The sequence below is a fragment of the Trachurus japonicus genome, chromosome 13 (genome assembly GCF_045865225.1).
Source record: "Trachurus japonicus isolate A0001 chromosome 13, Traja_1.0".
In the NCBI taxonomy this organism is placed as follows: Eukaryota; Metazoa; Chordata; class Actinopteri; order Carangiformes; family Carangidae; genus Trachurus; species Trachurus japonicus.
The window spans coordinates 12,164,114-12,176,853 of record NC_140919.1 but is presented as its reverse complement, the minus strand read 5'-3'; the positions used below and the strand labels follow the sequence as shown (position 1 = coordinate 12,176,853).

At 41.1% G+C, this 12,740-nt stretch overlaps 1 protein-coding gene across 1 annotated transcript; it reads right to left on the bottom strand.

Annotated features, from left to right (window-relative positions):
* Positions 1-143: 143 nt before the first annotated feature.
* LOC146975640 (GTPase IMAP family member 8-like) lies at positions 144-9,300 on the bottom strand. Its single transcript, XM_085794402.1, has 6 exons — positions 9,217-9,300; positions 8,970-9,124; positions 7,361-7,601; positions 4,212-4,613; positions 1,261-1,858; positions 144-191 (listed from the first exon to the last, which is right to left on the bottom strand). Exons 1-5 carry the CDS (start codon positions 9,230-9,232, stop codon positions 1,278-1,280), a joined length of 1,395 nt encoding a protein of 464 aa, XP_085650528.1. The 5' UTR covers positions 9,233-9,300; the 3' UTR covers positions 144-191; positions 1,261-1,277.
* Between the last annotated feature and the right edge of the window lie 3,440 nt (positions 9,301-12,740).

Sequence of the window (12,740 nt, the reverse complement as noted above, 5' to 3'; positions counted from 1 at the left end):
TGAAAATTAAACCACAATTAACCTTTATAATAGGAATAAAAAGAGGAATGTGTCTGAAAACTAAATAATTTATGGGCAACTGTGTCTGTAAAATATAATATATAAACATAAACTGAACCTCATGTGTAAAATATATTTACACATATACATATTCCTTGTCCTTGTGTCTCTTCATGTTTCCTGTTCCGTCACTTCACAATCTCCACTAGGGATGCCACGATTACTTGTTTTCACAATTAATCGCGGTATTAAACATGCCACAATTAATTAATCGTAAAGATTCCTAAATACCGTTACTCTCTGGAAAAGATTACGTTGGAAACGTATCGGCAGATGTGCGCAAAAATGAAGGTAAATGCACCGACACTGGTCCATTTAACTAACGTAACATTGAATTGGTAGGAATTTAAATGTTAGCGTGTCATTTTTAATTAAAAACAACAACAAAACAAAACAAAAAACGATTAAAATAAACGTTAACATTTGTTATTCGTAGATGACAATTTATGACCTGAATATTTCAAACACTTCCTCTGGGGATTAATAATGGGTCATATATGAATAGATATTTGAAATATTTTGTGTAAACAATGAGTAATGTAATTATATTTTGATTTGATTTTGATTTTACAAATTCATACTGTTGTGAAATCAGAGATGGACAGAGTACTCGACCCCATTATTTGAGTAAGAATACAAATACTACTGGTACAAAATTTACTCCGTTACAAGTAAAAGTAGCTCAGTAAACATGTTACTCGAGTAAGAGTAAAAAAGTACTTGCTTTTAAAGGTACTTAAGTATCCAAAAGTACATGCTTTTAAATGTACTTTAAGTAAAAGTAAGAGTAAGAGTAAATTTCTTATTTTTCACATCAATGAATTACTATAATTTTTTCTAAATGAATTTAAGGAGCTTTTAACTCTTGTTTCTGAGAATTAACTCTTTGAAACCAGCTGCACTGATGTGCTGCTTTTAGGGGTTAGGGTTTCCTTCTCTGACAAACACAGCTTGTGTTCAATAGTAGCTATTTTAGAAAAAAAAAAAAAAAAGGGGCAGACCTGAAAGTAACGAGTACTTTTCATCCTTCCTAGAAATTAACTTGAGTAAAGTTAAGTACAAATCCTCTGGATATGTAGCTACTTAAGTACAGTACTCAAGTAAATTTACTCCGTTACTGTCCACCACTGAGTGAAATTAATTAATGCATAGGCTAATAATCATGATAATCGTAATACCGTGATTATTTATAACCGTGACATCCCTAGTCTCCATGGTTACAGTCTGTCCACCGTCTCCAGCAGCTGTCGGACCTCGGCTGCGTCTCCGGTCAGAAACACGTGATGTCGTCGTCCACATCTGTCCAGCAGCCGCCGCAGAGGCCCCTCCCCCTCCCCCTCCCCCTCCCTCTGCAGCTGCGTCTCCACCGACCGGCCCCTCAGCCCGTCCCCGTAGGTGAACACCGCCACCGTGCTGCTCCACGCCTCCTCCCCCAGCACGCCGCCCAGGTTCGACTCCGCCGCCCGCCGCTCCCGGTCGGAGAACGAGTCGAGGGGGACGACCAGCAGGAAGACCACCCTGCTGCCGCGGGGGCACAGCTGGGGGCTGCGTCTGATCTCCGTCCTCACCTGCTCCGGCCGCGACAGCCCGAAGAGGCTCCAGCCGGGCGTGTCCACCACGGACACCGGCCGCCCCGACACCGACACCGCCGCCGACGCCGCCGCCACACGGCAGCCGCTCGTCCTCACGCCGGACTCGAACTCCTCCCGGTCCAGGATCAAGTTCCCCACCGAGCTCTTCCCCGACTTCCTCCGTCCCAGTAAAACCAGACCCAGGGGGGGTCGGACTGGGACAGCGACTGGGAACCACAGAGCAGATTTCATTTCATTTCATTTATTAAGGACTGCACAACAAGTCGGCAGAATTTGCTTTCGGCACAGCATAGCAACACATAGTACTGTGTGGTAGGGCCGGGACGATACGCTTTCCTCCCGATTTGATTCTTCTACGATTTTTTTGGATGGCGATTCGATTCTCTCGATTTTTAGTCTGCATTTTTAACATTTATCTGCACACAAATACTGTAGGAGCCTATAAATTAACATACTCCATTATAAAGTGAACTTAAACCCTTTTCAAAACCTGTACTCTCTGTATGTAAAAAAAAAGGCTAACAAATGCACATTGCACAATATTTTTTTTAAAAATTAAAAAAAAAAAAAACAATTCCACCACCAACATCATGGAGTTATACATTTAAAGGGATAGTTCACTCAAAATTGAAATTTCATTATCTACTCACCCTCATGTCGACTAAGGGCTGGGAGAAGTTTCAAAGTCCTCCGTGGCTTCTCTGAGTTACAGCGGGGCTCCGTGCAGCACTGCATGTCCATATGACGGTAGCGAACGGGGCTCAATTTTCTTCGTCCAAAAAGACACCAAAAAACATCCAAATACCTCCATAGTGCTCGTCTGTAATGTCCGTCTTGTATTGAAGCCCCAACATGAGAAATTGTTCCGAAAAAAATTAAGTACGTCTATATTTTAAGCTTGTTTGTAGCGGAAGCTCCCAGTGTTGCTCTGCCGGAATCTCACGTGATTTGCGGAGCCGTGAACTGGGTGTCAGTGCGACACAGGCAAAGCAGTGAACTGAGCCACTGGGAGCTTCCGCTACAAACATTTTTTATTTAATTATTTAATTATTTTTGGAACAATTTCTCATGTCTGGGCTTCAATACAAGAGGGACATTACAGACGAGCACTATGGAGGTATTTGGATGTTTTTTGGTGTGTCTTTTTGGACGAAGAAAAGTGAGCTCCATTCGCAACCGTCATATGGACATGCAGTGCTGCACGGAGCCCCGCTGTAACTCAGAGAAGGCACGGAGGACTCTGAAACTTCTCCCAGCCCTTAGTCGACATGAGAGTGAGTAGATAATGAGTGAAATTTAAATTTTGAGTGAACTATCCCTTTAACATACATAAACAGACATCAACATCAGACCAGACATTTTACATACAGACTATACATTTAACATAGACGGAGTTTGGAGATGAGTGGAGTTCAGTAGCCTGATGGCAGTGGGAAAAAAGCTGTTTTTGAACCGGGTTGTTTTTGTTGAAATGGACCTTTAGGTGTCTGCCAGAGGGCAACAGTTGAAGCAGGCGGTTGGATCAGAGATTATTTTATGTGCTCTTGTTATTGTGCGTTTATGGTGAAGTGAGTCAAGTGATGGGTGTTTGTGATAAAAGGTGATTTATGTTACGTTGGAGTTTGCTGCGTGAGTGAGTGTCCAGACTGCCGTACCAAACTGTGATGGATGATGTGAGGAAGCTTAGATAGATTTATATTTATATTTATTTGTGAACAAAGTTGGGCCACATAATATAGATAGATAGATAGATAGATAGATAGATAGATAGATAGATAGATAGATAGATAGATAGATAGATAGATAGATAGATAGATAGATAGATAGATAGATAGATAGATAGATAAAAAGGGCAACTGGACTTGAAGAGGATGTTTCGCCTCTTTTCCAAGGAGCTTCATCAGTTCACAACGCATCGGTCTGACTAGTTCTCACTACTAGGCTGACTAGTAAAATAACTCAACATTCACTTCACTACAGAACAAATGCTGACAGATGGCTTCCAGATGTCAGCATCTACCGCTTCCTACCCATAAGCCCCGGCGTTTTTTAAGGTCATTGTGTTCTGATGCTTTGTGCTTTTTTATGTTTCAGTCAGGACTAGTCAGACCGATGCGTTGTGATCTGATGAAGTCCCTTGGATAAGAGACGAAATGTCTTCCTAGACCAATACAAGTCCAGTTGCCTACAATTCAATTTGTTGCCCAGAGATAACGATGACCTGGCTGAATGAGAATATCCATAGACATACAGTATGTCTGCACATAGAATAGGCTACTTGCCTGTATGTGTTTTAAACCAAGTTGTTGTATTGTTTTTTTTGGATTGTCTGTGTCCCTGTATTTTCTTTTATTTACTTTTATAATGGACCCCAGCTGTTGTAACGATATCTATCTTTTTGCGAACCAAAGCTCTCCGATTTTGTTGGAGGTACTTGATGTATTGTATTGTTTTGTTTGTTCTTGTTGGTGATGTTAATTTAAATTTGTAGCCTATGTCATTGCCTGTTTCATTCAAAAGACAACAACAACAGCTAAACAAAAACCAAACCCCGCCTACCTCTGGACGTCTGCTGCCATGTTGAGGAAACCTGCCACTCTGGTCTCGGCCCCCTCCCGTCGTGCAGGTCGTCGCCCATCGCCGTCATCTCAGTCTCCTGTTGCCTCCCCCTCCACCTCCTCTCCTCCTCCCTCATGCTCACCTCCCTCCGCAGCCGGGCGTACAGCCTCGCCTGCACCTCCGGGGGGCGTCGGTTCCCCTCCACCATCCTCTGGATCTTCTCAAACAGCTCCGTGATCTGAGCCCTGGAGGCTCCTGAGGGTCCTGAGGGTCTCGAGGGTCCTGAGGGTCCTGAGGGTCCGGGGGGGTTGGACACGACCTGGTATCTGTTCCCACATCGCTCCAGCAGCCAGTGCAGCGTCCGGCCTTGGCGCCTGATGTGCTCCTGGATGGACACGCCGCCTAAAGGATGAGATTGGACGAGATCTACGTCAGTGGATGGAGATGTTAAGTTCCTACTAGAACTACTGGAATAACAGAGTAACGACACCACCACTGAGTCCAGTGGTGAGGGGTTTTGCGCCCCGAGTGGCAGGATACGGGTACTGCAAAAGCGCCCAGAAAACCCATTCACTCCAATGTATACTGTTGCCCACTTGCTTCTAAATAGATGAAAACGGCCGTGTTTTTGTTTTTAGGTGTCTTGGTCATATCAAATTACACTTATAATTAGTTTATTATAAAATGTAGATTGAAACATTCATGTAGAAAACAGTTTTTGTATTTTTTTTTACTCGCCTATGTGTTAATGTTTATCTGTAAAGGGTCCTCAATGATGCTATTAACGTGGGTGATCTATAAATGTCCTTAAATTATTGAAAACACCACGCTTGCTCATTCACCAACAATGCAGAGATGTCAGTTCTTGGGCGCTTTTGCATATTCCGCCATCAGGAGGCGCTTCCATTGGACCAATGCGTGTCGTTACTCTCTTTTCCAGTGCTCTACATCAGTGGACCTTTTAGGCAACAAAGCTGCGTTTACTATTACTAGCCTACAACTACTTCTATTTTACTTCTACTACCTTTGGGAGTACTCCTTGTACTTATTCTATCTGTACTACTACTACTACTTATACTACGCCATTAGCCTACTTCCTCTACATCTTCTACTTATACTACTACTAGGCTACCTTGTCTACTCCTTTTACTGCTACTTCCTTTTCCACTAAACCTGTAGGCTATATTCTATCATATAGCCTATAGATTTATCCATAACCTACTACATTATACTACTTCTTCTATTTCCCCTACTTATGCAATTTAATTTTTTTCTACTTTTACTACTACTTCTATATCTACTACCATGAGGCTACTACCGGTACCTCTTCTTGCTCTACTACTTCCCCTTCTTCTTCCTCTTTTACCTCTACTTCTACCACTTCTTCTACATCTATCTATCTATCTATCTATCTATCTATCTATCTATCTATCTATCTATCTATCTATCTATCTATCTATCTATCTATCTATCTATCTATCTACCTACCTACCTACCTACCTACCTACCTACCTACCTACCTACCTACCTATATTGCTCTTACTTCTATCTTAGGAAAATGTTTTGAGAGAGTTATAAGCAGACAAATTACAGCGTCAGTTTCTAACAGTTTAGATCATCTCCAGTTTGCTTACAAAAGTCAGAGGGGAACTGATGACGCAACTGTCAGTATGTCCCACACCCTTTCAAAGCACCTTCAAGCCCCCTCCCACCTTGCTAGGGCCCTATTTATCGATTTTACCTCTGCCTTTAACAGCATGCAGATTCACATCCTGCTGCAGAGACTTATCGACATAGGAGTAAACGGTGGTATTATCCACCTTGTTAGGGACTTCCTCTCTGACCGCCCTCAACAGGTCCTGGTTAATAATACTCGGTCCGACATCACTGTGCTTAACACCGGCGCCCCGCAGGGGACCATTTTATCCCCATTACTTTTTTCCATATACACAAACGAATTCCAATTAGATCTGGAAAAGTTTCGTTTGTTCAAGTATGCAGATGATATGGCCCTGGTTGCCTTATTAAAGAAGGGGGACATAGTCGGAGAGGAAGTATATAGAGCACATGTGTCATCTCTCCAGAAGTGGTGTGATGAAAGTTCCTTAGAGATCAATGTAACAAAAACTCAGGAACTTGTCTTTCATGAAAAGGACCCTGTGCAGCCCCTTATAATTAGGGGACAAATTGTAGAGGTAGTAGACAAGTTCAAATATCTAGGTACATATATTGATTGTAACCTAAATTTCAGTGAAAATACAGACCATATTTTTAAAACCTGTAACCAACGTCTCCATCTACTGCGCAAGCTCAACTCCTTTAGAGTGAGTAAGCACATTATGGAAACAGTTTATAAGAACCTGATAGAGGGCATTCTAACTTTCAACATGGCAATGTGGTATGGTAATCTAAATATTAAAGGAAGAAGCAAGCTGCAGAGAATAGTAAACCTTGCCTCAAAAATCATAGGGACAAGACAGAAACAATTAAGTTGTATGTACGAGGAAGTGCTAAGGAAAAAAGCTGTCAAAATAGCAAATGATCCCTCTCATCCTCTCAATAGGGAGTTTGAACTTCTTCCCTCTGGTAGACGTTATAAAGTACCAAGGGCAAATCGTAATATTTTAAAAAATTCCTTTATTCCTAATGCAATTGGGGCACTGAACACCATGCCCCGTTGATGCGTTGATGCGATGATGTGTTGTAATGTAACTGCCACTGCTGTCCTGCTTTTTGCCATGAAGATGTCTGTGTGTAAGTGTTGTTGTTGTTTTTGTTGTTGTCCTGCTTGTTGTTGTTGTTATTGTCCTGCCTGTTGTTTTTTTATGAGACCAAAAACAAATTTCCACATCGTGGACAAATAAAACTAACTAACTAACTAACTAACTAACTAACTAACTAACTAACTAACTAACTAACTATCTACCTACCTACCTACCTACCTACCTATCTATCTATCTATCTATCTATCTATCTATCTATCTATCTATCTATCTATCTATCTATCTATCTATCTATCTATCTATCTATCTATCTACCTACCTACCTACCTACCTACCTACCTACCTACCTACCTTCCTACCTACCTACCTACCTACATCCATCCATCATTTGAGTCACTGAGGAATGAGGAACCATCGTTTATTTACCTAACTTGTCTCCGTGTGTGAACAGCACGATGGCTCTCTGCCAGATGTTGGTCTGCAGCAGCTGGAGCTGCAGCTGCATGGTTCCCCACCGCTCTGGGCTGAAGGTGGCGGCGGCCGGCAGCACCAGCAGCAGGACGTCCGGCTGCGGCCGACAGAGGCCCAGACCTCGGACCAGCTCCTGGGACACCTGGTGCGGGGCGGCGGAGAGGGACGGCCAGCCGGGGGTGTCGACCACCGTCACCTGGGGGACGAGACACAGCAGATACAGTCAGAACACACTCAGGTTTGATGATGAGTAAAGGGATAGTTCAACATTTTTGGCAAATTGGCCCATTGCCATAATCCCTATAGTCGTAGCAGTAGGTTTGTTACCTTCAATTGTCGGTGCAAGCTGTTTTTAGAACGGCGGAGCAGAGCCGCGAGCTGCTCAGAGCTACGCTACGGAGGCTAATGGGATTTCTTGGTTTCCCTCATCAAACTCATCAAATACAATTCAATTCAATTTATTTTTTAAAATGGGACAATGCGAGTTCATGAACGAAACAATCGTAAGCACGCCGGATTGTAGCCACAGGCTAATTTACATCCGCTGTCCCATACATAGATGTTCCCTGGTACACACAAATTACAATAAATAAAAACAAAGGCATGTTATAAAAATAGCAGCAGTACAATAGATAAATAATACAGATTCAGACAGTACAAAAGTGCAACCGTGTCATGATAAAGTGCTTACAGTCATCAAAAGTGCGTAGAAGGTCCTAGGAATAATATCTAGTTGAGCTGTGTTATAAGGTAGGTCTAAGGATATAGTTCAATCACTTTCACTGCTATGAATAACTAGAGGTTTATATAATAATGTAAGTAATAATACTATTAAATATATATGCATACACGCTCACATATATACACACACACGCATATATATATATATATACACATGCATACACATATACATACATATATATGTACACATACATCCATACACACATATACATATCGACCTATAACTAGTGATGGCATTATTCATATTGCTATTTTGTCTATGTTAGTTATTATAATAATAGTAATGATAATAATAATAGTACTGGTAGTAGTAGTAATGGTAACAACACAGCAAAACACAATCCAACAACTCCACAACGCTCTGGTGGACAAGTTGTGACCTGCACATTCACCACACTATGAGATAATAACTGAACGTTACCAGACAGAGTTGTTTTAGAGGGAAATGCAGAGACTGTTGATGAAAAACTGTCTCCGATGAGAACATACATCAGGGGTTTTGCATGAATTTGCCTCTACAACAACTCTGTGTGGTAACGTTGTGTTATTATCTCATAGTGTGGTGAATGTGCAGGTCACAACTTGTCCACCAGAGCGTTGTGGAGTTGTTGGATTGTGTATTTGATGAGTTTGATGAGGGAAACCAAGAAATCCCATTAGCCTCCGTAGCGTAGCTCTGAGCAGCTCACGGCTCTGCTCCGCCATTCTCAAAACAGCTTGCATCGACAATTAAAGGTAACAAACCTACTGTTATATGACTATAGGGATTATGGCAATGGGCGAATTTGCCAAAAATGTTGTGTGAAACCTGTGTATCCGTCACCTGTTTTCCAAAGATAATCCCGGTCTCTCTGGAGCTGTGGGTCGTTTTATTGTGAAAAGCCAGGCGGCCCAGGATGGCATTTCCTGCTGAGCTCTTCCCACTCAGCCTCTCGCCCAGTAACAGAAGAACCACAGAGGACGGGGACGACCGTGGACCTGGAAGACATTTATATACAGTATATAGTCCCATCCACACACACTTACACACCTGTCTGTGTGGATCAGTCACAACAACAACAACAATATACCATGTGAGGCGGCCATCCCTTCTCCTTCTTCTTCTCCTCCTGTTATTCCAGCTCTGACTCTACTTCCCGCACACTGAAGGTCCACATGTACCGCTGCGGCTGCGTCAGGTCGAACGTAACACGTCAGGCTCAAAGTTCACAGCCTGAGGAGTTCCTGAGAAGTGGTGTGGCTCGGGTCAATAAATGACTCACACACACACACGCACACACACACTGACACAGAGTATCACAGTAGTTCTGTAGCTTTAGTGTTTTATACATAAACATTTCAAATAATAAAGTAATAAAACAACAATAAAATCATAAAAATGTTAAGAATAAATAAACGTGTAAATGTGGAGCTAAAGTGTGATGTTAGATTACAGATGTTATATTACAATGTATGCGTGCACTGCACTTGCCTTGTTTTTTTGTGTGGGCAATCGTTTGGTTTTCTTGTTATTGTGCAGTGCATGCCTACATATACGTATGTATGCATGCATTGCACCTGTCTTATTTTTTCTTTTTTTTTTGAATTTTCATCACTTTATTACAGTAAATAAGTCCATATCATACATACATACACACACATACAGAACAGGCAGAGACAGGTTTGTGTTTGTCTCTCTCTCAGACCAACGTTCACAGCATCGGAGTAGAAATAAATAAAACAAAGGTGTTATAGACTGTCTTATTTTTTCTATACTGCACATTGTCCTTGTAAGTATGTGTGTGAATGGGACTTACACACCTGCTGCTACCGAAGTCTCCAATGTCTTGGTCCACCCCAAGCGGCCATCACATCTGGATCCATCCATTTAGACATGCACTTTGTCTATTTAAACTTGCACTTGCACTTTATACCCGGCACTTCATAGAGCTCATGCTGACATGCACTTTATGTATATACTATGTATGAATGTTTAAATATGATGTGAATCACTGTATAATTCTTTGTGTATTTTCTGTCTGTTTATTACCTGCCAAGGGACTGCGGATGCAAATCAGCAGTCTGCTAACTCTGACGCATTTACATCTGTAGTACTACACCCGTACTGATGTTCATTAATGTGTAAAAAAAAAAGTAAAAAATAAATAAAAATAAAGATTTAAAGAATCAAAGTGAGTAAAGTTTTAGTTTTTTTTTCTTGCAGGTTCATGTTGGTGATGAACAATAAGAATAACTGGAATTTGAAATAATTATAAAATAGTTTTTTCTAGGATGAAAACACAAACTCATCAGGGTGATCTCACCATGAACCTGTAGTTACCACTGATGGCCACTGGTGGCGCTGTTGGGCACAAACTAACTAACTAACTAACTAACATTGGCCACAGATTATTGAAGTGTTGCTATATTACAGATTTAAAGAATCAAAGTGGGTAAAGTTTTTTTTTTCTTTTTCTTGCAGGTTCATGTTGCAGCTGCACAATAAGAAAAACTGGAATTTTAAATAATTATAAAATAGTTTTTTCTCGGATGAAAACACAAACTCATCAGGGTGATCTCACCATGAACCTGTAGTTACCACTGGCGGCCACTGAGGGCGCTGTTGGGCACAAACTAACTAACTAACATTGGCCACAGATTATTGAAGTGTCCAGATTATTCTTCAGTCTGAACTCTGACTCGTCTCGTGATCTAAACCCAGACTCACACACACCAGTATCACAGTAATTCTGTAGCTTTAGTGTTATCAGATTATACATAAACATGTCAAATAATAAAGTAATAAAACAACAATAAAATCACAAAAACATTAAGAATAAATAAACCCCTTTCCTAAAGGAAACTATGGAGCTAAAGTCTGATGTTGTTGTTACAGGTTTAAAGAATCAAAGTGAGTAAAGTTTTAGATGTTTTTCTTGCAGGTTCATGTTGCAGCTGCACAATAAGAAAAACTGGAATTGAAAATAACTATAAAAGAGTTTTTTCTAGGATGAAAACACAACCCTAACCCTCACCATGAACCTGTCGTTACCACTGGTGGCCACTGAGGGCGCTGTTGAGCACAAACTAACGAACCAACTAACATTGGCCACAGATTATTGAGTGTCCAGATTATTCTTCAGTCTGAACTCTGACTCGTCTTGTGATATAAACCCAGACTCACACACAGTGACACAGAGTATCACAGTAGTTATGTAGCTTTAGTGTTATCTGATTATACATAAACATGTCAAATAATAAAGAAATAAAACAACAATAAAATCATAAAAACGTTAAGAATAAATAAACTCCTTACGTAAAGGAAAATGTGGAGCTCAAGTCTGATGTTATATTACAGATTTAGAGAATCAAAGTGAGTAAAGTTTTAGATTTTTTTCTTGCAGGTTCATGTTGCAGCTGCACAATAAGAAAAACTGGAATTTGAAATAATTATAAAATAGTTTTTTCTAGGATGAAAACACAAACTCATCAGGGTGATCTCATCATGAACCTGTAGTTACCACTGGCGGCCACTGGTGGCGCTGTTGGGCACAAACTAACTAACAAACATTGGCCACAGATTGTTAAAGTATTCAAATCTGGATTCAGATTTATTCTTCAGTCTGAACTCTGACTCGTCTCGTTATCTAAACCACACATATAGTGTGACTCACACACACACGCACACAGTGACACAGAGTATCACAGTAGTTCTGTAGCTTTAGTGTTATCTTATTATACATAAACATATCAAATAATAAAGTAATAAAACAACAATAAAATCACAAAAATGTTAAGAATAAATAAACTCCTTACGTAAAGGAAAATGTGGAGCTAAAGTCTGATGTTGTTACAGATTTAGAGAATCAAAGTGAGTAAAGTTTTAGATTTTTTTTCATGCTGCAGATGCACAATAAGAAAAACTGGAACAGTTTGTGTTTTCATCCTAGAAAAAACTCTTTTATAATTATTTCAAATTCCAGTTTTTCATCACACAATGAACCTGTAGTTACCACTGGTGGCCACTGAGGGCGCTGTTGGGCACAAACTAACTAACATTGGCCACAGATTATTGAAGAGTCCAGATTATTCCTCAATCTGAACTCTGACTCGTGTCGTTATCTAAACCCAGACTCACACGGTGAGAAACAGAAACTGAGCTCATTGTTTGTTTGTTCTACATTTCAGGATTAAACTCGGCTCGTCTCCGTCTCCATCAGATGACGACGACATGATGATGGATGCTCGTCTTCCCGGAAGCAGCAGCTAATCCTCTGTCGAGATGATGGATCAGTGTGTGGACGGAGGACCAGGTTCATCACCATGTTATGATCTTTATGGTCTGTAGGTCTATTCCTGTCTGCTGCTGCTGCTGAGGCTCGGACCACAGGAATAAAATAGGCCACGCAGGGATAATGGAGCAGCAGGAAGTAGGCCAGGCCGACACACACACACACACACACACACACCTCCATAACCATCAGCTGATCAGAGAGCAGTGTGTGTGTGTGTGTGTGTGTGTGACATGAATTATAGCACTTAACAAGTGTGACTTCAGCCCAGGTCTGTAAAGACTCAGCTGGCAGATGGACGCGTTATTCAACCAGATTAAGAC

Bases quoted from the DNA above. Each gene is read 5' to 3' on its own strand.
- LOC146975640 (XM_085794402.1), bottom strand. The intron at 7,602-8,969 runs GTGACGGATACA...CTCGTCCCCCAG, and splicing joins GGATTATCTTTGGAAAACAG to GTGACGGTGGTCGACACCCC. The intron at 4,614-7,360 runs GTAAATAAACGA...CTCATCCTTTAG, and splicing joins CACACACGGAGACAAGTTAG to GCGGCGTGTCCATCCAGGAG.